The sequence below is a fragment of the Gordionus sp. m RMFG-2023 genome, chromosome 3 (genome assembly GCF_954871325.1).
Source record: "Gordionus sp. m RMFG-2023 chromosome 3, tfGorSpeb1-WG-v2, whole genome shotgun sequence".
Taxonomy (NCBI): Eukaryota; Metazoa; Nematomorpha; class Gordioida; order Chordodea; family Parachordodidae; genus Gordionus; species Gordionus sp. m RMFG-2023.
Window position 1 is genome coordinate 466,099 of NC_088777.1, and position 26,749 is coordinate 492,847.

Here is a 26,749-nt window from a genome sequence, read left to right on the forward strand (position 1 = left end):
TTTTTTCTTTCCTTTCTTTTTACCTTTCTTTCTTTCTTTCTTTCTTTCTTTCTTTCTTTCTTTCTTTCTTTCTTTCTTTCTTTCTTTCTTTCTTTCGTATGAATAAAATATTATCTATATAATAATTAAAATATATTTTAATCGTAAAACTAATTTTGTTGGCTTCTTAGATGGCGCGGTCTATTTTAAAGATTTATCCCAGCAAATTGAATTATTTGCACACAAAGGCGATTACCAATATGACGTATACAGACGCATGAGAGAGATTAATAAGTTATCCTATATACATATATATATTGAAAAAATTTATATAATTTAGCGGAAAGGGGTGAGGCCTATGTACATAAAAATAAACAAAGGTCAGAATAAGAATATATTAAACTACTCATAAACATACTTAATTTTTCAGGAAAATCAGAACCAGTGATATAAGATCCATATTAATTGATATCATATATATTATAAATTATATATTATATATTTATTTTGCTTTAAAATTCAAACTTATACAGCAATGATTGGAAGATTTATGATCCCTACACCAACGTATATTGGTTACATTACTTGATTAGAAACATTTTCGACTATAAATTACAGCACATCTTTGATCTCGATGCAATTGAAAGCCACAAAAAAAATCCCTTCCCAGAAAATATTGAAGATTTCAATTTCGTAGAAAGTTTGACATTGCTGGAAAAAATTATGTTAAAACAATGTGCTAATAGTTGTGAATTTTTGCAGCTCTTAAAATCTATATTTTAGGAGGGCCATAGATTTAATTATAATAGATATTGACCATTTTTTTTGAAGAAATATAATAATACACATAATATTAAAAATTAATTAAGTATTTTTATTTATTAAATAAAATATCTTGTCACAATAAAAACTATATTTTAAAGAAAAAAATAATATTTACTTTAAGAGCATTAAAAATTTAAAAATATATAATGATAAAACGGTTTAAATATTATGGCAAACTATTTTTAGATGGTTTCCAAAATGGAAATCATAGAACATATCAATATGCATTTTTGCTGTAGAAAGAGAGATGCGCCTGGTTCATTATAGTATTCTAGATTTTTGAGATTTACTAAAGCAATTTTTTTTACATATAATTATACTATTTAAAATATTTAAAATTATTTATTAGTTTATTATAATAATTATGATGATAATTTAAATTGTATAAATTTTATTTATATGTTCATTTTTTTTATATTATTAACATAATATTTCTTATACAAATGTTTGAAATTATGAAAACACAAATAAATCATTACTGAAACATTGATTAAAATAAAATTATCAATCGTTAATATTTAGATAAAAAATAAATAAATTTTAGTTTTAACCCCTTTCATTTACGCTAGGCCCTGGGGTTACCGTTACTACTATACAGCTCACCTTAGTAATGTTTATTATTTTTTTAAATTTTACATTTGAATAAAATTTATTAAATATATAAAATGGTATTACATTTTAAAGCAATCTTGTCAAAATCTGCCATATTAAGGTATTTATATTTTGAAAAATATTAGAATTTATGATATTCAATAAAATACATTTTATCTTAAATAATTTTTATCATTAAATCTAAACCCTAATTTTCACAAAATCTAAAGTAATTTTCTGGTCGTTTTAGGTATTTTCAAAAAATCTAAGTAGATTTACAGAGCATTTCATATATTTTTCCTATAGATTCATCGTTTTTTAATTTGAGATTTCAGATTTACACTTAAGATATTTGTAATTTTTATTGGCAAAAGTTTTTTTTTTAATCTGAGCAATAAGAAATAACTTTCTCTGCATTTTTTATGAGCCTTAAGGTCTGAAATTTGGATCAATTTAATTTTGATACTTAATCGCTTTTTACTATCTCGCTAAAAAGCATTTGAACTAGGACACCTCTTTTAGTATTTTTTTAAGTATTTGATGGCATTGTTATTTTTCATATTTTATTCTCGTTTTTTTTGGTTATGTTTCTTTCGTTTTTTTTTGTTTCTTTCGTTTTTTTCTTTTTTTTTCTTTTTTTTTGTTTTTTTTTCGTTTTTATTTAAATATTGGCTAAATTATTTATTCCTAACGTTCAATGATTCTTTCAGTTGAAAGAAACGAAATTTTTGCTACAATTTGAATGAGAAATTCTTATTTTTTGCATCAAAATAAGTTAACGAGAAATTACTAACTTTAAATTTCTAGACTATAATTTGACTTAAACCTTCCTGGTTTGAATCTAGGATATATTTAAAATAACTTAGATCATGCAACCTTCGACAATAATATGGTTCACGAGGCAGTTAAAAGTTATTATTAAAAGCTGAAAAGTTTTTATAAATTATTATCATCCACTATGGGATTATTTTTCGATTTGTTTTTTTTAAAAATAATGAATACAAATATTTCAAAAAAAATATTTGAATAAAATTTATAAGTCTATCCTCATAGTCATAACCATTATTTTTGGAGAAAAGGGGGTCTCTTTGAGCCTAAACCATCTTTGGTTATTACACCTCCTAAGGTAGTTAAACTGCTCGATTTAAGCCCTAATTTTAATAATTTTTCCAGAAAATATTACTCAAGTCTAAAAATTTCGCTCATAGCTGGCACAATAGTTTGAACATCTATTAGCGAAATCTCCATTCTTAGACAAATATTTATCTGTCTATAATATTGAGTTCGCCGCATAACCTAGAATTCGTAGCGGAGCGATTGCGGTCGCGTCACTACGAATCGGTGTTAATTGAGAATCGGCGTATGTAATTATTATCATTAATAAAAAACTCACCTCTCAGGCTTTATTTCCTATCGTATTTTATTTTTTTCAAAGATTTTAGAAGATAGGAAAAAAAATTTGATGATTTTGAGAAATGTATATGGCCTAGTCGGTTCAGTGCCTGTATTACAATCCTATGGTCCGGGGTTCGAATCCAGTAAGGGTCATCTTTTTTTCCTAAGCTAACTTGGTAGATCCGTCCATGGGATTAGATCAGGTCATTCCTTCAATATAAATATTAAAAAATAACTGGCCCTTATTGCATGTTAATTAATTTTGGTGGTTGTTTAAGCAAGTGTGGTTTAACGTCATATATATAATTTACCCATTTTAGTTAAAGATGTAATTTTTTTATCGCCGGGGTGGCCTAATGGGTTAGGTGTATGCTTAGAAACAGAAGGACGAAGAAGGACTCAGGTTCAATCCTGGTAAGGAGCATAAAAACTTTCAAGTTTTTCTTCGATGACTGATGTGTAAAGACATATGGTAAGATGAATTTCGGAGCTTAGAGATGACACCCCGGTCACCGACAGGCCTGGGCAGCTGGGTGCTAAGGATACCTGTCCAATAAACAAAATGAAGGAAACAAATGGAAATATGAATATGAAAGCTAGGGCGTTCCCTCCAAGCGACGCGCAGGGTGTAGACCTCCATCCTGTGAAAAGTAAAGTAACGGTCAAAGCAAAGATAACAAGATTAGCAAGTTTGAATATTGGGATGCCTAAAGGTAAGGCGAGAGAATTGGCAACGAAATAGAAGGGACAGAAGACTTTGATGATTGGAGATTGGTATAAATTGTACTATAATGGAAATGTTAGCAATAGGAACGGTGTCGGCATCATCCTCAGTCAAGATCTAACCTCCTCAGTAGTAGAAGTCAACAGGATTGAAGATAAAAATCAAATAATGAATAGATGGAAAGAATATTTTCAGGAGCTTCTCAACTTTAATTCCCACATATTGCATCTCGATGAACACTCCCCTTGTCAAAACCTTGTACAACCTATAACGGAACAAGAAATAATCACATGCCTCAAGCATATGAAAAACAACAAAGCTAGGGGTCCAGACGATATTCCAATAGAAAGCCTTAAAGCACTAGGAGATGATGGAATACATCTCCTCACAAATCTGTACAATAAAATACTTGGAAATGAAGAGGTTCCCCAAAAATGGAGGAAGAGCTATCTAGTTCCTATCTTCAAAATAAAGGGGATCCACACAATTGTCAAAATTACAGGGGCATAAAACTAATGTCACACTGTCTAAAACTACACGAAAAAATAATAGAAAAAAGATTAAGAGATATAATCGAAATAGGAGAGACACAGTTTGGCTTTATGCCTGGAAGATCAACAACCGATGCTATCCATGCAATTAGGCAAATGAGTGAAAAATACAGAGAAAAGAACAAAAAGCTACACATGGTCTTTCTCGATCTAGAAAAGGCCTTCGATAGAATCCCAAGAAAACTTATCTGGTGTGCGCTACGCCACAAAAAAGTTCCCGAAAAATATATAAGAAAGGATATGTATATGGGCCATACAACAATGGTCGGTAGCACAACAGGTACTTCAGCAGGCTTCACAATAGCCGAAGGAGTTCATCAAGGGTCGGCTCTCAGCCCACTTCTCTTCATTACAGTAATGGATGTATTAGCACAGTCTATACCTCAAACAGTCTCGTGGAATATGATATTTGCAGATGAATTGTGATACTTGCCGAATCCAAGGATGAAATGGAAGAAAGATTAGTGAATTGGATAAATATTCTAGAAAAGCACGGACTAAAAGTAAATAGAGAAAAGACGGAGTATATGGTGATAGGAGGAGATGAAACAGAGAGTATTGATATAAATGAATGGCAGATATCGGCAATTGAAAGATGCAAATATTTGGGCTCCACTATACAAACAAACGGCACAATAGAAAAAGAGATAAAGAGTAAAATTAATCAAGGGTGGTTAAAGTGGAGATCTTTATCTGGAGTGCTATTTGATAAAAGAATCCCACACAAATTAAAGGGAAAAATTTACAGTTCCATAATACAACCAACTATTCTATATAGTTCGGAAAGATGGCCAACCAAAGAATCAGACGAGAGAAGTCTACAAACCATGGAGATGAGAATGCTGAGGAAGATTGCTGGGGTAACAAGAAAGGATAAAGTGCGCAGTACAAGAATACTAAGTAGTTTAAAGGTAGTGCCCATTAAGACTAAGTTAATGGTAAACAGACTTAGGTGGTATGGGCACACAATGAGAAGGCCTATAAACTACATAGGAAATAAGGTTGAGAGTTTGGAAGTGATGGGCAAACGTAAAAGAGGAAGGCCAAAACTTCAATGGGGCCATAAAGTTAGAGGCAATATGAAGAAGTATAAATTAGATAAAAAAGATTGTATGAATAACATAAATTGGAGAGAGATGTTGAAGGAGCTTACCACCAGAAAAATCTAAAGGGAAAAAAAATAAAAATAAAGATTTAATTTTTTGTGATAAATATTTCTATATTTTATCCAAGTACAACAATTATATGCAGTAATGACGCAAGATAATTACCGCATGCTCGTTATGAAGAAAAAGTGTTCTGATGAATCGGAAAGTGAGACATAATTTCTTTCTTTCTTTCTTTCAAAAATTTAAAATATCTAGAGCGATCTGAAATTTTTTAAAAATTCAACTTAAAACATTAAAATAATTTATTTTTCAAAACTCAATTATTGTGTGTTTTCTTTATATTTAAAATCGTAATTATTATTTTTAAAAAAAAAACTATATAAGAGGGATAAGCCCATTATTGCAAGCTGCGTCGAATCTCTCCTTTCCAGTATGCAATCATTGGACCGTCCCTTATTCTCCTCTCTGCTTAATGGTTCTGGACATGAGTTTCTCGAAGCCATTCCATCCGCGAACTTACAATTACAATTGACCCAAAATGAGCTAACTCACGCCATAGGCATCCGTTTAAACTGCTTAGTAACCCAACCCCACATCTGTGCCGGCTGCAGTTCTGCTGTTTTGAGTAACGGAAGACATAGTCTACATTGTCGTTCATGTAAAGGCCGCATCGTTAGACATAACATTTGCAATTCCATAATTCTTAGAGCTCTGAGATCCGCTCAAATTCCTTCTATTCTCGAACCCTCTGGTCTTTTCAGATCTGGTGAGAAACGCCCTGACGGGATCTCTCAAATTCCCTGGAAGCGAAGTCAATTCTTGGTCTGGAATTACTCGTGTATTGATCCATTGGCTCCTTCCAATCAATCCCTTAACATTCTGAAGAACAAGGAGCTTCTAAAAATTTCAAAATAGAGATATCCCAAGATCATTTATTCATTCCCATCATTTCCACTACCTTGACTACCTTTGGGAATCGTGCTCTTTCTTTCTTCAAGGAACTTGGATCGCTAATCCGAAAACTAACTGATGAACCTCATGAAGGTTTCTTCTTAAGACAAAAACTCGCAATAGCAATTCACAGGGCCAATTACATCTGCTTCATTGGTAGCCTCATCTCATAAGATTATTAGAATATATTTTATATAAGTTATATACCAATAATTACATACATAATGTGAATATTACAAATATCTCATTTAATAAATAAAATTATTTAGATATTAGATATAACTATTAAAAAATTAAAAAGCAAAAAATTACAATCCGATGTCTAAAATGAATCTATATGAGGAGAACATACATTTTATAATCATAATTATCAATATTTTTATTATTTCATATATTATTTAGATAAAAATTGTGAGAATTCATCTCTCTTTGTGGGTCCGTCTTTGCAAAAGTTTGAGATTCAACGATATTAATTAATAATAATAAGATTAAATAAAATTTGAAGTGCTAACACCTTTTATTTCGTTTATGTATACATTTTGAAATTTTAATCGATGTATAATTATTAGGGAAAGTTTTAACTTGTTTGAATTCCTTGATATCTTCTAATTATAAAAAAATAAATATATATATAAATATAATAATTTGTACATATAAATTATAATATAATTGTTTATTCCAGAGGCCGCAAATGAAGAATATTCTTTGATCGTGATCTTAACCAACGATAACGGCATCCAAGCCCTCCAGAAATTGAACGCCAGGGATCCTCTCGGTATATAAAAAACAATGTTTTCGATTTCATTATCTAAATATATACCTTAAATTATCATATCATTTTATAAAAATATTTATATATCATTTATTAAATACACTAAAGTTTCGATAGATAATTACTCTCTATATCCGATTTTAAACTTCTAAAATTAAAAAAATTTACTTAAGTCATCATACTTCAATAGATAGAATTCATTTTATCATTATTATTATTTAGATCATTTTGAAGTTTTAGGAACATTTAGATTGGCCGATGCAAGTAAAGAATAAAAAAATTACTTAATTAAATTCTGAAAATCGTAACAAAAATTTAATTATTGTGTAAAGTTATTTCTTAAATTTCAGAATACTTTTTCTACTGTTTTTTTTGGCGGGAGAATGGAGTTATGAACCTTATAAAAAAAAATTGATCTTATGGAATAAATTATGCGAAGATTAAATATCCAATCAATAATGAGAAATTAAATATAATCTTAAACTTTAAATTATTTTTAAAAAAGATGAGTTTTGATGACAGATTAGTAGAAATAATTTCATATATTTTTTTTCATTTTTATAGACATATTAACTTCCTAATTGGAACAAAAATTCAATCAAACTTCAGGTTCAAAATAATCTCTTTTATTATTATATTTTACAAATATCAATCATTTTAAAATTCTTTTAATATCTGTAATTATAATTTTTCGTTAAATCATGTTTCAAGAAAAATACTATTGTAATCTTTCTTTTCTTTCTTTTTTCGCGTTTATCTTAGTAGAATAATTTTGGCCTTGTTAAAAGCTATATATTAGCTAATTTATTCTAGGTTTTTTAGGTTATTGTATCCTTTCATGACATCTAATTTAAATTACAAAAAACAAATTCGTTTTAAACTTGATATCTCTCTAATTCATTTATTTATTAATAAATATTAAAGGGATAAATATTAAATTTAATATTTTAAAATAAATACGATAGGAGAATATAAAGAAACGAGGAAATCAGGCCGGAATGCAGAGGATAGAAATATATTATTATTGATTAGAAATTGTGAAATTTTTAGAAGACAGTGAGAAAGCTAAGATAGTAGATCAAATGATACTCGCCTAAAATTGTCTCCCCTATGCGCAGGTTTTCGTTTAACGATCAACAAATATTTAGAGATAGATAATGATTTACTACCAACTTTTGTATCAAATGTGGTAAAATATTTTAGACGATAGATTTAAGAGGTGCATTTTTACCATTCTGAGTTATTCCAGATTGTAGGGACCTTTTAGTAATTTCGACTCATTTCGGTTATTAGCCATATTGGATTGACTAGCTCTCCGATAATATTTAAACGCTTTATGCAAACCCTACAAGGGAATTCCTGCGTTTGGCGTATTTTTAGACGACGTAATAATTAATTGCGGACGAGTATTGATCATGTGGTTAATCTAGAAAAAGTATAAAACCGGACTGGCAAGGAGGACGGACCGATCAAATTAAAAATGGAGAAAAATTGGTTACTTATTTGAGTCTTTTTTACTAACAAATTGGGAAACCGACGATAGGATTATTGCCATATAAAATTGTAAAACTCCGTCAAATGTGAAAGAATTACGTTTCTTTCTTGGGATCGTGAATTACTATGAGTCGTATATACAAAATTTACATTTTATTTGTACGCCCTTTACACCAACTAAAGACTAAAAATGTTAGTTGGCTTTGGTCAGTTCGAGAAAATTAAATATTTAATAAAGTTAAAATATATTATCAAAAGAGGATACAATAATTCTTTATTGAGCCAATATTCCTGTCGTAGATGATCTAGGAGCTGCTGTTATTGCATACCGATTTTTTACTGGCCTAGAAAAAACGATCACTTTCGCATTAAGAACACTTTCGGCGGCTAAAAATAATTACGTTACCATTGAACGGGAGACTTTGGCGATCATGTTCGCTATTGGTAAGTTCCATCAATATATTTAAGACATTTTATTATGATTACGTATCACCCGATGATAATAGAAGATATCTAAAACCGTTTTTTCGGCGCCGAAATGAACTCACGATGGAGGCAGGGAGTATATTTTAGGGATTAAGAACCATAATTCCCCAAAAAAATTACAAGTTAATATTTTGTCTTTTTTACATATAGGGCGGCACATCAGGGTTAAAATTATAGGCCCAGGAGAACGTTGAATATTAACGAAACATCGAAGTACACGGTAAGAATTTTGAACAGAATTCATTTAGATTTTGCCGGACCAATTAACGGAGATATATATATCTAATAATAATAGTTTTAGTAAATGGCCTGTATAATATAAAAACTGTCGACAATTTTACTGCTATGTTACCCCAATACGATTGTTACGGATAATGGGCTCCCATTTCAAAGTAGAGAATTCCGTTAATTTTACAAAACAATTATCAATTAAAAATGTATAGGGCGCCCCGTTACCACCCTAGAACCAGCGGAGAAGCGGAGCGGTTAGTACAAACGTTTAAAAAAATTTTTAAAAAAAAACGTGATTCTAATAAAATACAAGAATTTTTTTGTTTAATTATTCTAAATACGCCACAAATAACTACAAAACAATCACCAAGTTCAATTATATACTTAAATTTATACCCATAGGACCCTTAGAATTAATAAAACCAATTTATCCTCATCCATACATACCCCAGTTATCAGGTTTTTTTAAAAAATATAAATGAGAAAATATATGCAAAAGATTTTAAAAAAGATATTTGGATTCCAGGTATCATCCTTAAAAGAACAGGACCAATGATGTTTTTTAGCTGAGACTAAATTAGGTTTACGGAGAAGATAGTTAAAATGAAGGAGAAACGATGCAAACTACATCAAGAATGGATAAAAGTGATCCTATATAAAACTAGATTGCTAAAGACATCGATCCTAAACATGACTCGATGACCAAAAACATTGTTACTTATACAAGACTCAATAACCAAAGAGAGCATCATAAATGAAAAGATTGAAATCGACAGTACAGATCAACCCGTGGTAGTAAGTCCAAGTAACCGCTATCCAAAACGGATAAGAATATAATTTATACCGAGGATAGATGTAATAGAATGAATTTACCTTAAAGGCAATTAATAATATGATTAATTATATATTCAAATATATTGTTAATTGTGTATGATGATTAATTGATGTATTTTAGATTGATTTGTAAAAGATATACAAACTGAAGTACAAACTATAGTTAAGACAGTTATAAAAAATAAAATAAATTGTACAATCTATCAGGAACCCCCCCCCCCTCCCCTTCGATAGGATATGTTGTAGAAATTTATTAATAAAATTTTGAAAACCGGTGTCGACTTCTACCGGTACTTAAATTAGACGTGGTTTCAAGTGTTCCAACCTTGGATTTCAGGCCAAAAACAATAAGCACTCTTTAAATAAACGGCGCAACATTTTAAACTAATTCCACTACGACGATCAACAAATGTAACACGATTTTTGCCCTGACACGATTAGATTTTTTTGACATTTTTGTACATATCGTGGCCTACGTACCTAGGTATGGGGGCTGAAATCACAAATTTTGAAATGCAAATAAGCCCATATTAAACGAAAGGAGATAGGTGTCTCCTTGCTGGATATTCTCCTCTTGGGGCTTTACAGTGTGGCCGAATTGTGGGTTAGGATTCTTTGCCATAATAACTGAGGACAGGGGTAAATTGGAAAAATAGGTTGTACAAAAATAATTCATTTTAGTCCTTCCATCTTGTTTTTTATGAATCTCAGGTGAACAAATTTATTATAGCAATTTAAATTAGATATCTGCAAAAGTAGGGGCCCGGCCCGTATTTTTTAAGAAATTTCGAGCCAGGCGGACCTTAGAAATTTGTTAAAATATATCTTAAATTAATCAATTTTATGTTGAATTTTTTTATGTAAAATAAAAATATGTGGTTTTTATTTATAGAAAAGTAGACGCCATATAACATATCGTTTTTTTTGAGTAATTATAAAAATTAGTTTCTATAAAATTCGGGCAAGGCAGGCAATATTTTTTTTAAAAAAATCCGGGTTCGGGCCGGTTTTATAAAAAAATTCGAACCGGGCCGGGCTTGATAAATTAGGCCCGATGCAAATCTCTAATTTAAATTTTAAATGCCGTTTTTATTTTTTAAATTATTTGTACTTCTAATTCGAGCAGTTTTATTCTTATTAAAATCGCTCTAAAAATTAAATTTTTTTTTCAAATAAAAATCTCGTACAATCTTTGACTCATCCAGTTTGAACAATATTAATTATAGAGACGTGCCAGATTAGAGTCCGAATATAATGTGCTGACATTTCACAACATCAGTAAACCCCTATAACCGTAAATTTCCCCAAGGACGAAATGGTATTTCTAATATCTAGAAGGATATTTTTGAGGACGAGAGCCCTGACAACCTATAACAGATATTATATAGATAGAGACGCGCCAGATTAGAGTCCGAGTATAATGTGCTGACATTTCACAACATCAGTAAAGCCCTATAACCGAAAAACCCACGAAATGGTATTTATGAAATCTAGAAGGATGGGCCCTGACAGCTTATAACAGATATTATATAGATAGAAACGCGCCTAGAGTCCGAATATAATGTGCTGACATTTCACATCAGTAAACCCCTAGAATCGAAAAAGCCCAAAGGATGAAATAAATATTTCTGAAATCTATAAAGATATTATTTTCCAATAGTGCATATATCTAGTCCATCCCTGATATAGCCTACATCAGATCTTAGGTGATCCGATAGAATTAAGAAATGGAAATTAAACCAATGGAAATAGGAACCTTTTGGGATGATATGCCCATATGGGTTAGATCACATATTTTTTTCTTGTATAAATAGTTCAATTTCTACAAATAATAGGGATAAATAAAAAATGATTTTATTTTACGAGAATAGTAATGTAAATGTTATATATTGATAACGGTAGTATGTTACAAAAAACATAATTCGATTAAATATAATATAATATATATAAAAAAGCGCGAATTACAAAACAATTGCATTATAAACCATTATATTTATATGAAATTTAAAATTTATCGCTTTAAAAATGGTTTTCAAAAACCAATTTTTTTTTACTATATTGCACTAAGATGTGTTTTTATTTAAGATTAGAGCTACTGTGCTTGCTAGAAAATCTATTCTTTAATGGTTCATTGGGGCATAATGGTCCACTTAAACAAAAATAAAATAACAACCACCATATACTAAACATTACAAAAAATCTTTTTAAAAAGTAATTTTATTTCGAAGGAGATCATATTTTTTTTCATTATGAGTTAAGGGTCCCTATAAAATTATATTCGAGTCACTAATGAATTTATAATTGGAGAAAAATCTTTGGTGTGTTAGCTACTCGTTTTCAACGTTGTAAGTTAAGAGAAAATAAATCGGCCCGATATTACACGTCCAGGTAGGCCCTTAGTCCACTATTTAACAAATTATAATTGGAGGATAAATTGATTCCAACTGGCGAACCAGAGGAAGGAATCGGAATTTGAGCGTTTTGTTGGCTTTCTTCGTCAATGTATTCCATATTATCACCCGCCAAAAGGTCGATGTCATTCAGGGTGTAAGAATGGCCCAACGCGTTTCCGGGCGTTTCTGAATTTTTCGATAATAAGCACTTTTGATCCACCTTTTCCGAGGCAATCAAATCGTGTGAAAAGCGTTTATTGAGCCTACTAAGCCTGTCGCGGGAATCGCCATCCAAAAAGGTTATCTTGACATAGTTATTCTTCTTTCCACGCCCTGTTAAACTCTTGGAATCGGGAACTTTGACACTTTGACCCGATGCCATCTCTACCCAACGTTTTTCTAATGCGGGGTATTTGTTTTTCGCGTGCGGAAGTCTGAAGGCGTCCTTCACATTTCTCCATTTATCAATACTATTAATCGAAAGACCATTACTTAGATATTTGATTGTCTTATTCTGACAGTTATCTTGAGGGAATGTAGTTTTGTCTTTGGAAATGTAATCACTTCTATGTAAATTAGTTTTGGGAGATGTTTTCGAGGCCTTAGCAAAGAGGTTGGCCCATTTGGGCATTATTTTGTTATTCTCTGAGCTGGCATGATGTTTGGAATGGAGGATGATTCCTTTGGGTAATTCGGGATTAGAGGGGGTGACCGGTGCCGATTTAAGAATCGAATATTTGAAACGCGTAAAGGGAGTTTTAAAAGATTCCGTTACTTCCCCATAATGGTTGCAATTGGATAGAGGGGTATTCATTATATCCGTCGTGACGATAGGTGAGGAGAATTTAGACGGATTCTTGTAACGATGAGCCATGGCCTTAAATTTGGAACCCCACTCTTTTAACGCGGTTAACGGAGAGCCCCTGTTCGATTGCCTACTCTCCAAATTTTTATTTATCATATGGTTAGACATTGGCGTAAGTGCAAAAGGCGTTTTGGCCCGATTTTTCAGGTTTAGAGTAAGCGGTCTTTTGACGATACCCGTTGCGGCATCATCTGAATCTTTTATCATCTCCATATTCGCAGGGGATTTTTCGGGGTCGTGTTGAGGATAAATATGGTTCTTTAGATCGTAGCAGCTCCTCGTATCGTTTAAATAGCTTTGGTCAAGATAATATGATTGCGGGAAGGTAGGTATCACTATGGTGTCTAAATTTAAATTTCTAGGCTTTTTGATCTTTTTATATATTTGCGATTCATTCTTAAACTTTCTGTTGCTGATAGATAGTGAGCTATGAGACGAAACTATCTTAGATTCCTCAGGGAGTATGCAGATATCCATTTCTATTATTCCATCTCCACGCATCTCATTACGGCAATCATCGCGAACAACTAACCCCCCGTTATCATCAAATAAGTTGACGTTTAACAAATTGTTGTCATATACATAACTATCTTCGCTAAAAGTGAGTCCAGCCAAAAGAGTACTAGGGGATACCAAAATGGGAGATTCGAGAATGCTGGCACCAAGAATCGTTGCAGGTGTTACAGGAGAATTATCAAAGTTGGAGCACAGCCTTTTATTTGGTGATTGTACAGAATCTTTCTTATTCTTACCGCCGTTCCGAGGGCTGTTCGTTAGGTCAGCGATAACCGCGTTAGGATTATTAAAGCCCGTTGGGTCGGGAATAGACGTTAATTGTAAAGTTGAAGGCCTTTTAACGCCGGTATCGTCTTTGACTAAACGCGTTTCTTTTGGCGCACCCGAAACTAACGACGATTTGGCATTATTATTCTCGGTAACTCGAACGCTAGCGTTCAAGTTTAAATTCAAAAAGCTTGGCTTTTTCGGCACAGGTTTGATTTGCAACGAGTTGGGCCTCTTCAAACTGGCGCCAACTTTGCTGGTATCGTTGACAGCCGACGTTTTATTGCTCTCGTAATTTTTTAAGACCGTGGTGGCGTCGCCGGGAGTAAAAGAGGTAGAATTTTCTAGTCTCTTCCCGGGAGACTTGAGCAGAAGTTTCTCGTATTCCAACAGCTGACCCATGAAATTGAAGTTAGGCGAAATACCGACCCGCTTCGATTTGACGTACCTAATTTATAATAAAAAATTCAAAATTTTATTTCATAATATTGACCTCGATTTTCATTTGTTAGAAAAAATTATAAATGATGTATCACGTGCATTACGTCATAATTTGAGTAAAAACGTTGTAGCCCGAGAGGCATTCGTGGGGTTTAATATTTTAATTTGTATTCCCTTTTCAAACACATTTTTTTAAATAGTTAATATTTAAAATTTAAATCATTTATATAGGGCTCGTTTTGATCAGCACCAATATGGGAGAGCCAGCCAATTCCTCCCTCGGCAGCGAGGACGAAATTTGGCTAGCCTCCTAAGATTGGTCAAAATTTTCCATAATGTCTCAAAACGAGAAAGCCTTAGATTGGACGATCGATCAGCCAATCGGACAACCAATAGGGCCCATAGAGTCCGATTGGTATCTTCTTAGGTTGACGGATAGACGCAAGGCGTTCGTGGGGTTCGATATTTTATGAATTTGTATTCCTTTTCAACACATATTTTTTAAATAGTTAACATGTAAAAATTTAAATCTTTTTAAAATTTTTATAAGGACCTCATTTTGTCAGGATCGTATCATTATTCCTAGTGAGGTTAAACAGCTCGATATGGGCCGCTTTCTTAAAAAACGGCTAACTTCGATTTTGCTCGTAGATGGCACCATCTAATAGCGAAATTTTGAGGCTTATGCAATATTTTTTTTTGGCTAAAATACTGAGTTCGCGCCGGTTTTTAAAAATCGGCGCAAATCGAGCCGTTTAACGGACGCTAATTATTCCACCATCCATATCGTACACCTACCTACCACATAAATTTACGGCAATTTCCCCGCGAAATTCTGGGGTAGGTACTTATACATCTGGAGGAATGTAATGATTATTTATAAAAAAAAAATTAAAATTTGAGCTAATAAATTATTTGAATTTTAAAAGATTTGTACGGGTTAAGCTAAATTCCTTGGTACCCTAAGACATTAATATTTGGTTTACTTGTACGATTGCTCCGATGTCATGCCCAGGTACTTCATTATGTAAGCGATCGTGAGGGAAGGGGAGCGGGAGATCCCGGCTAAACAATGAATCAGCACGGCCTCGTTTTCGTTTTTGGCGCGTTCTAAGTAATTAACAAAAATCGAAATCGAATGGAGGTATAAGCATTTAACCAACATTTGATGTTATATGGAATATCAGTTATTTCTTAATCCCGCATTTTCTCACCCTTCCCGAGCATCATTCCAAATTTAAAAATTAAAAAATCAATTTCGCGGTGCGTTGTTGTTATTAACCTATAAACGCGAAGGATTCGTCCAACCAGGCCATCATATCGGCGTCGTAATTGTCGTTTATGGGTACGCGCATAAATTTGTATTTATCGTTTAGCTTTGCGAAGTCGGGCTCTGGGCAGGACGTGCTAACGTTCAATATGTAGGTAATTCCCAATTTCTGGATATTTTTTTTGGTAAAATAAATTTCTGTTAACTAAAGATTGATGTGGTCGCGAAACATAAACTTCTTTCAACACGAATTTCATTTTGTTCGAAAACTAAGAAATGGATTCCGATTAAAAGACAAAATCACGTAAATTTCGCTTAAAAGGCAGCGAAAAAGTATAAATATAGTGGGAATTTATTTCCCAAATTAAAAAAAAAATTCCAAAAATTATAGCTCAACACCGGAAAACGTTCAATTCTTTTTCAATAAACCTCTAATGTCGATTGATTTAGAGCATCTTCCAATGAACCGACATACAAATAGGGTAGAATCTTGGTCGGGCCTTTATTGGCGTCCTCGCGATCATCCATTAAAGCCGGACCACTTGCGGTATCGTCGCTGCTTACAGCTTCTGACGGCTGGAAATTGTGATGGGATGATTTTGGGGATTTGGCGCAAGAATTGGGATATACGCTGGAGAAGGTATCAAAGGTTCCTGAATATCGCGACAACAACGACAAAAAACAAAATATATTTACATATCAGATAAAAGGCAATAATATGGACAATAGCAAAATCGATATAATTATGATGATTATTATTATTATTCAATTTAAAACCAATATACATTTTTTATTACTAATTTCAATTTATATGCAGGCTTTCTTGATCGAGGGATAAAAACTTATAAATAACAATATTAAATTATTATTTCGTTTTCAAAATGTAACTTAAAATTATATAAGGGGATTACAATTCCAAAGATTAGGTCCAATTTAAATAAAAGTGATATTAAAACATTTGATAAGTATACCATTATTCAAAAAATCTTTTTGCAACTATACCCAACATTAGCATATATATATATATATATAATAAGGTGGGATTTAGAAAGTTTCGGCAACTCATCTGAAATTAACATTCGGTTATACCTGCTGCAATTTAACAATAAAGTAGAATCACTAATTTAGCTAAAATAAATTTTGGGTGAGAATTAGTGATCTACCTCGGGCCTAATCTTTCAAGCACGGCCCGGTCCGTACCCGTATTTTTTTTAAAAAATAATTAACCCGGCCCGTCCGAATTTATTTAAATATAAAAATTAATTTTTATAATTACTCAAAATAAAAGATATATGTTAAATCAGATCTCTCGACATTTAAAAAAACGAGTAAGCTATAAATAATTAATCAAGGTTTTAAAAATTTCCCTAAAAAAAACGCTGGTCAAAGCGTATCCCAAGAATCTGTTAGACCCCTTGCGACATATTATATTAATTTTTTTTTTCTTCTAAAATTTAAAAAAAAACCTTTCATCCAATAAACTCCCACATTCCTCAACTCGGGACAGGGTTCGGACAATTCGGCTCTTCCGTTCTCCAGTTCCCGAAAAAATTTGGACGCCATATTGTTATCGCCGTTTTCCAATTTTTTGGACTTTCTGGGAGCCACCATTTCTTCGTTCATCGTTTGGCTTCGTTCGTAAACTATGACCTTGATTTTGAGAGTCCCGGCTGCCGACATTTTAGGGGAATCGTGGCGTCGAGGCTTCAGCGCGTTGAGCGGGAGAGACGCGCGCGGCATCAGAAAGTGCCCGTACAAGAAATTTTTGATGCAGAGTTTGCCGGACTTGAGCCGACGCAAAAGTATTTCAGGCCCGGGAACGTGAATGGCGTTTTTGATGTGGTTCGAGTTGTATTGAGCCAGGGATCCCAGGTCTACCAAAACAAAATCCTTAGATATTTTTATTTTAAATTAAATAATATGAAAGAATGACACATAAATTAATTTTTCTAAAAATTGACCATTGCTCGAATTCCGTCGTGTAACGGCGAACCGATAAGAAAAGGACTAAAAGGGTCGCTCATAAAATTTGGCGATAAGTCGAATTTGAAGCTAGAATGTGAGAGGGTTCGATATAAAGCGATTTAAATAATTTATTTCGTGCTTTATAAAAAATATTTGATTTATATACTCATCTTACATGGGATAGGAGGATAATAAATATATTTTAATATAATAAATTATTAAATATATTATGTATGACTCTAAGTTATATTTAAAAAAAAAAAATATTACATTAGTAGGATAACGAATATATTTTTAAATAAATTATTAATTATTATGACTAGTTAAAAGATGACTTATCGTATTATGACGAAACTTTTCCCGGTAAAAAAAAAAATTACAAAATAAATAAGCTTAAGAAGCGCGTCTTGAATAAAATGTTTTAGCTTATTAATAATATTCGAAGCAACATTGATTTTTTAAAAAATAAATTAAAATTTTAAACAGAGTTATAAAAGATATGATTCACAATGGATGATAGATAAGAAAGAGATAAAAAAAAAAAATTATTTTTACAAAAAGTAATAAAAATATATATATTAAGGATAAAAAATATTGTTCATTCCAATCGCATGAGTATATAAGAATGGATTAATCATTGAATGGGAATATATATGTATATAAAAAAAGGAAGATATGATTCGTCGAATAACACGCGCCGTCGCAGTTTTATATGATCGTATTTAAGAGTTGCCACCAAGGGTACAAAATACATCGCCTAGATTAAGATTTCGGCTAAAATAATATTGCGTGTACGCATCTAGATTTGGCGAAACAAATGTTCCAAGCATTTTTGCCAGATATGAGCAAAATCTTCAGGGGCTTACACATTGTTATTTTGGTTATAACGAGATATTCATAATTGAGCCGTTTTTTTTTTAAATTTTGGCAACACTATCGCCTAGTGTTGTGTTGGGCTTCCCAACAACAACAACCAAAAATGGTCCAAGATTATAATTTATGCATTGGTGCAAATCCAAATTTAGCATTGAAACTATATAAAGATTATCAATTAGAATTTTCTAATGAATTGTAGTAAAATAGTCAGTTTCGAATTAAGATCTTATTGCGATAATATATGTCCTACTGCCATATATGACAAAATCTACAGGGCTTGCGAAATATGATTTGGCTAAAATAGCCGTTGTTAAAAAATAGAGCTGTTTAACATCAATTAATCATTAGTTTTAGATTTTGATAATTATTGATATTTTTTTTATTAGTTTTGAATTGAGTCGATATTTCAATCGAATACAAATATTTTAAAAAAATCTAAAATCTGCTTTTTTCGAAATCTCAACTATTATCCATCGGTCAGAAGGAAGCGCCAAGCAACACCGGTGTTAGCACCAATCTCAGCAAACTCAGGTTTTCCCTAAACATGTTCCCATAATCATATATAACCAATCTTACAGTTATCTCTTCAGGTGTCCGAACCACCTCAATCACCGGTCTCTCTTAATCTATCCATATCAGCCACCCACCCAAACTTTCCCGCATTCTTTATTGATTCCTAACCTTAACTTAACTAGGAATGTGCATTTCCGTTACTCCCCATCATTTCCCCTTCGCTCTTCTTCGCCAACCAACATTCCGAAACATAGACACCGGTTTTCCCACCATGCTATAGATTCTATTCTTCGAATATTCGGTAAGCACTTATACAACAAGAACCCGCTAGCGTCTCTAAATTTTAACAAAGATCTTAAGTTCTATTTCAACCCCCCCCCACTCCTATTGGTGCCTTTAAACAGCTATAATTCTTGGTGGGGACAATTTTAAAGCTCTTATCGGCAGACCATTCCACCTTTAATCCTCACCATATTATAATTTGTAAGGTCCGAATAAGATCCAAACAAAAATTAATTACAAAGTAATTTTATTGAGGAAAAATACAATTTTATTGCTAGGAAAGTGCATTATTTTCAAGGAGAACGATAACGAAAATGATAAAAAATTTAGTGTTTTTCTTGTAAAAAGATTTGTTAAGAGGGGGATGGGGGGGGGGGGAGTTAATAAAAATTAAAATTTTGACGATGTCAAAATCTGACCGTACTATACGGAGTCTGAAACAATGTCTCTCCGAGGTTCGGTCGGATGGGACAGTTTTGTGGGGTTCCAATAAGAAAAGTAATTTAAAAATCTCGTACATTTAAAATATTTTTTCATATTTTTCTGGGACAAGACAATTATTGGATAAGAAAAAAAAAAATTCAAAAAACATCTGATTTGCCAAAAAAAAAATTTCCGCCATCTAAATTTGGATTTATTACCGTGTATACAATAGAGATTGAGCACGATCTGGCCAAGGATTTCAAGAAAAGATTTTCCAGCCCGGTTCGCCTATCGGCTAGAGCGGGCCGAACTTCCGGCCTGCAGACTTCAGATACACAACTTTTCAAAAAAAAGAAAAATATCTTGCATTTTTTTAGATGAGTCATTTTCTTTCGCGAAAAAAAAAGAAGGAATGATGATTAATTCTAAACAAATTACGATTAAATTAAACCTAACCCTCAAGGGGTATACATTCCTAAAAAGCAAAATTAAACATGACTAAGGGTTTTCACATTGTTAATCGCGATATACGTAGTTTTAATGATATCGCGTGACGTCCGCGATTTTCCTCTTTGCTACAGGACAACTCTATTTTAATAAAATTTGTCGTAATGTAACAATATACGACGACATTAGGAAATAGTTCGAAAAACGAATCCATCTTAACGGCGCGTGAGACGAAGGCCCAAAAATGATTCGGCCAAATACTCGAGTCGCGGGCCGGTTTTTTCAACTCGTTTACGAAGGCGAGTGGAGAGTATTCGGCTAAAAAATCGGAAATAACCGGCTCGAGCTTTGAAATACTGATACCACGTGACTATATTGTTTGAAAAAAAAAATAAACCAATAATAATTATTGGTTGGTAAACATTTTTGTGTGTGCGCGACTTGACTACGAAAATAATATTGATTTGTAATTTTTTATTTGTGTCAAGCGTTTTCGAAATTATCGATCGGCATTTTTTTTTTTCTAAAAATATAAAAATTTGTTACACGATAAATGTGGGGTGGCTTTGATTTTTTTATTTCATTTTTTTGGTTATCTAAATAAATACGCGTCGTTTTACGCCATTTTAACGCTTTTTAGGAAAACGCTAAGACGTTATAGAGACCCTACAGATGTGGGGATATTGAGGATTTTTGTTTGAGGGGGGGGGGAAGAGTCCAAGATCCTTGTGGTACACAGCTTGTAAAAATGTAACGTGATCGATAATCATCATAGTTTTGGGTTATAATGACGGAGCGCGAAAATCGAATATTAGGGATTAGGCCAATAAGTCTAAAATGAGTTCTTTTCTTTCTTACTTGGGAACGTAGACTTACTAACAATTGAATAATAAGGATGTTATCCCTAGAAAGCTCTAGAGTGGTTGCTAGAGTACCTAACATCTTACCCGAGCCTTAACGTTTATAATTTAAGTGAGTCATCTAAGCCCCTAGGGAACGATAATCTTGTGTCCAAGAAATCAGAGATTACATGGCCCGGCCCATTCTGCCCTGGTTTTGTCTGGCCTAGCCCGTATAATAAGATTGATTTAGGTTTGATTTTCCCGGGATAATTGTCAGACTCTAACGACAACCCGCAATTAGTAAATTTAGGATGGCTAGCTTTGGCAGAGGCGTATCGCGAAAATTTTTTATATCTTATGGACCCCTCCTCATAAATAGTTACTTCTTGACACCTCAGATTTATATTTTTTTATGTTTGTAAAGGGTGCATTATCAAATAGAGTGTATATGTAAAATCATTTTTTAAAAAAAATTTGATTTTTTCTAATTTAAATCGATTTATTTTAATATTTAAAATCAGATTTATGAAAAGATAGGATATTATCGAAACTTTAATAGGTGGGAATTTGTGTATATTGAACTTTTTATAAGGTCTTATTCATGTGATATCTTCCTTCATATTAAAGAGGAATGCCTCCATATTTTTATTTAGGCCGTGTCCAAACCCATTTTATAAAAATTCTAAAAGTTTCAAAACTTTCGTAAATTTATTAAATTTTCTAGAATTATGATTTGGACATGATTTTATTTTTATATTTAATTTTTTATTAAAGTTTCGAAAATTTGCGAATTTAAATCTTTTGGATATTTTGGACGCAGCCTTAAATGGAATAGTTAAATATTTTTTTTAAACATTTTTATAAAAATGTAAGAAAATTTACAAATTGAAAGAAGATAAGATACAAAAATCCTTTTTATTGCAATTGCAAATTTTCTAGTATTAAATCTCCTCCAATGAGAAAGATTTTTCCTTAGAAGGATCCTAATGAGGCTTGATAAAACACACTAACAGTTTCCAAGTATGTCTAAGCCAAATGGACGAGTGATACGTAAAATTTGTGAAGAAACCAGAACCCGACAAAATATCGATAAATTAGCCGGTTATAATTATCCGCCTTTAAAAAAATCAACAATTTAAATGTGCTCATTTCAATCACGAAATCTTTGTATGCATTTTGGAGGGCTGGCATACCTGGTGGTGTTAATAATTAAACTACAAACATACTCAGAATCGTTTGGCAAGATAATGTTTCATCTTTCATATTAAAAAATAATGATCAGAAACCTTGTGGGGTTGAAGATCCTTAGGTGATAATACAGGAATGATCAAAATCTTCAATCAACTCAAAACAGGAAAAGAAGAGGAAGAATATTTTCTTTTAAACTTTCAAACCGTTCCGCTCGTGCTATTTGAATTGAAAAGGAACCAAAAAAAATTGTAAAATTTGCAAAAAAATTATTTTTAGAGGATTGTAAGATTTTAAAAAAAATAAACCTATGCCTTATATATATCAAGTTTATCAAGTAATTAATTTATATCGGCATTTAAAATCAGACGTTATTTTTTAATAGCTTAATTCAAATCCTAGATTTTCTTGGTTTAGAAAAGAACCAATAAAAATGTACCTTGTCATTTTGATCTAGCGATTGTGATTCGTCAACTAATCTATTAATTTCGTCAATTTCTATATAGTTTCGAACAGCACCTCCCACTTGACGAAATTGGAACTCGAGTCCTGGTTTGAGCGTTAAATCGATGGGCGCATGCTCGATAACTTGAAATTTGGATTTAGGTTGAAGAGTGGTGGAATCGAAATTTGCGGATTTTATGTACGGTAGATCAGGGTAAGATTTAGAGAGATTGCGCGATAGAGAATAGGTAAATGGTTCCTCTTCTTCGAACAGTGAAGTTGGACAGGCTAGGATGTCGTTGCTCGCCATTTTGAGGTGGCAGCTAATCCCTAGAAGGTGGCTACTATCTTGACCATTTTATATTATCGTCTGAATTATAAGTCAGTCATTTTTGATAAGATCATAATTATCGTGTACGGCAAAATATCTCCATAAAGAACAAGATCAATCGGGTTAGAATTTGGGATTAGAGGATTATCCGAGAATGGCTAACCCCATGCTAGCATTCAGTAAATTTATTTCTACTACGAATATGCGCATCGAATAACATTATCCATATTATATTTTTATATTTAAAGTTATTAAAAACAGTTTACTTTGTATTTACTTATGCAAATATATCTTATCTTATTACGTAGCGATTTTAAAAAGAAAAAAAAACCATTTAAGAGGCGTTAATAAAAAAAAAATATATATATAAATTTTTATATAATGAAATAAAGAGAAAATAAAATGACTCATTTGTAAATAATTTTTTGATAAATATTTATCCCTCAAACAAAAAAAAAATAAAAATAATAAAAAAAAAATTAAATAATTAATAAATAAAATAAACAAGAAATGATATTATTTATTTTTAAATATTTACAAATTAATTAATTAGTTAATCAAATAAAACCGCAAAAGATTTTATGTATACATTGAGAAATAGATATTAGGTCCACGGGGAAAATCACGCGAAATAATTTACCTTGTATAAATTAAAAATTATAATTAAATATGGCGGTCGTTATGTAATATATATAACTTTGTCAAATTATTTATTTTTTTTTTAAATTTAATTTTTTGTCTATTCGTAATTCGTCGAATAATCTCCGTATTCTGGTTCGTTAAATTCTTCGTATTCGGGGTAAAATTCCTCGTTGTATTCGGCATTTAATTGGTGCATCGATAAGCTCGCATTTGATTTGTCGTAATACTCGTAGGACCAATCGTATTTGTACTCGTAATCGAAATCGTAATATTCGCGGTAAAAAAAATTGAGGTAATGTTTTGCCACCTCCTTCATCTTTTCCTTGCCACCATCGTAGTAAGACGGAATGGCATTATGGAATGTCAGGCTCTGGATAATTACCCTTAAATCTTTCGGCACGTAAATGTATTCCTCCATTTCGAGGCGTTTAACTTTATCCCCTTTGATTTTATAATAAGGCGGATGTAGCCATGGCGAGAATAACGTCGCGGCTGTCGCTAAAATAATTTATTTAATTTTTTGATCAATAAAATTCGAATAGTAAATTGGTGTCGCAATTAATGTTTGACGTTTTTATGCTATTTTATATTAAATCCATCCGTGAACCTGTATAATGGTGCACACAAATTGAGCATTTACGTTTCGCCATAATTTTTGTAATTAAAAATTTGAGGTTGCCTTTTTTTATTAATATCGTCGATTCAAAATTTTAAATAAGTTTCTAAAGGGATTTGTCTTTGAAAATTATATTATCGTCTGCTTTCTTATTTGTCGGATATAGGTAAGTTATAATAATGAAAAGGCAAACCTATTTCCGTTTTTTTATATGGTTGCTAACGCCAAACGGTAATTTTACCAATTTGCACGAGGCCATCTAAAATATACAATTCGCGCTTGCAAAGCGTTTGAAACACTCAATTTGTGAGGGGCGTGGTCGAGGCGACAATACGCGAAATTAATTTTAAAAAATGGATTCAATGGTGATTTTTAAATTAACTGAAGACGATATGAAACATGTTATTTACATTTATTTTATATTAATATGTTATGTCGTATTGTTGGGATACATATTTCATTCGTCCAATAATAAAATTTCACGATTACGATAAAAAAGCGTTTTAATTTTTATAAAAATTTATATAAAATTTCATAATATATTCGTTTTTTATTACTTATTAAATGTAAATTTATTATATAAAATAGGTAATTTATCTATAAAAAATAATTTAAATGATTTATGTTATGGTGGAGTTAAATTTTTAGATGTTATACCGTTAATAAGTATATGAGATGAGTAGATAGATGTATTGCATTTAATAAGATTAAAATTATTAGTATGTTTAGATGGATGCAAAACCGGATACGATATCTAATCGGTAATCGGCCGATATTAATTTATTATCGGATCAGATCGAGCTCCAGAAAGTGATATCGGTACATCCCTAACAACATATGCTAGAAATTTCTTATCAAATCAGAGATTTAAAATTTTAAAATCGGTAAATGATTTAAAATCGAGATTTTCCGAATGCCCTTAGTCTTGATCCCAATTCGAACAGTTTTTTCCAGGAATGCGTTATTTTTTCAACTGTAAATCATTTTTTGAGCGCGTTTTTAAAAAAATTTAAAAATCTGATTTTACCGGAAATGTATGCCGCCATGTTTTGGAACACTTACCTTATGAAATTTCAGACATTTTTTTTCAAAGAACTTTTAAACAATATAATTTATATTAAATTTTTCCATATATATTTTATTTATATAAATTATAGATGTCTCAAAGGTTAACAGCAAAATTGTCAACAATTCATTAGAAAGGTGTATTCCAAACATGATAGAATATATTTCCGGCTAAAATCCGCCGAATTTTAAATTATAAAAAAAACGCACTAGAAAAACGCACTAGAAAAACGCACTAAAAAAACAGCATTGACGCTAGCACATATAAATTTAAAAAAAAAAATAGACACAAGATATATGGCGCGAAAATTGATTAAATGTAAATGGCTAGTTATACTCAATACCAGCTGTAATTCGTTACTGTTGGGAAAGATTGTAAACTTTGGTGGGGGGGGGGATATATAGACAAGTTTTTATAAAGAAATATATCCGAAATGTATATCGGGTTCGGTCCGGGTCGGGCCTTGGAAATTTTTTATTAAATATATCTAAATTTATCGATTATATATTATGAATATTTTTATGTAAAATAAAAATATCGGATTTTGTTTATAGAAAATAGACGCCCAGATAACATAGATCTTTTATTTTCAGTAATTATAAAGGTTAATTTCTATATTTAAATAAATTCGGGGCCGGACCGGTAAATTTCTTTAAAAAAAAAATCGAGTTCAAGCCGGGCCGGTAAAACTTTTTTTTAAAAAATTTGGGGCCGGGCTTGGATAGCGTATATACTACTAGATTAGCGATTCGTTCATTAAACGCATCTAAAAAATGTTTAGTAGGTAGGAGCCAAATCAGCTGTAACGCCATTTTGTTTATTTGCAAGTCGCTTAATAGAGATTATAGTAATCTAAAAGACCAGTTAGCGAATGTGCCGGCTCGATTTGGACCGATTTTTAAAACCGGCTAACTCAATATTTTAGCCAGAAAAATATTGACTAAGCCTCGAGTTTCCCTTAATAGATGTTCTAAACTTTGTGTCATCTTTGAGCAAAACCTTAAGTTGCTCAATAACTGGCACTTCAGCTGACTCCTAGGCGTGTCTTTTTTTATTAATGAATTCCCAATCTAGTAATATGCACATGTGAATCATTGCACCCACCATACACGGCACGAATTTCTATCCTAAGCATGTTAGGGATCTGATTGAGATATATAAATTTAATTTTAAAATAGAGAAAATAAAATAAACGACTACATAAATGGGCACAATTATTATTATTTTATAATGAATGAAGAAAAATATGCCTTTTAAACGCAAAAATTATATTTTAAAAAGGTTTCAAAGCTGAATTTATTCTCTTTCGTAAGCAATTCTGTAGAAAAAGTGGATCGACTTTGATCCTTGGACGAGGCCTGGAAGTTATAATTTGCATAAACAAACAAACAAAAAGATTAAACTTTTAGAATCCCAATAT

At 31.8% G+C, this 26,749-nt stretch overlaps 1 protein-coding gene across 1 annotated transcript; it reads right to left on the minus strand.

Moving 5' to 3' along the window:
• Window positions 1-11,904: 11,904 nt before the first annotated feature.
• LOC135927492 (uncharacterized) lies at window positions 11,905-23,338 on the minus strand. The gene is made up of 6 exons (XM_065463501.1): window positions 22,670-23,338; window positions 17,161-17,584; window positions 16,124-16,347; window positions 15,707-15,863; window positions 15,411-15,534; window positions 11,905-14,431 (listed from the first exon to the last, which is right to left on the minus strand). The coding sequence occupies exons 1-6, from the start codon at window positions 22,982-22,984 to the stop codon at window positions 12,319-12,321; spliced, it is 3,357 nt and encodes a 1,118-aa protein (XP_065319573.1). The 5' UTR covers window positions 22,985-23,338; the 3' UTR covers window positions 11,905-12,318.
• Between the last annotated feature and the right edge of the window lie 3,411 nt (window positions 23,339-26,749).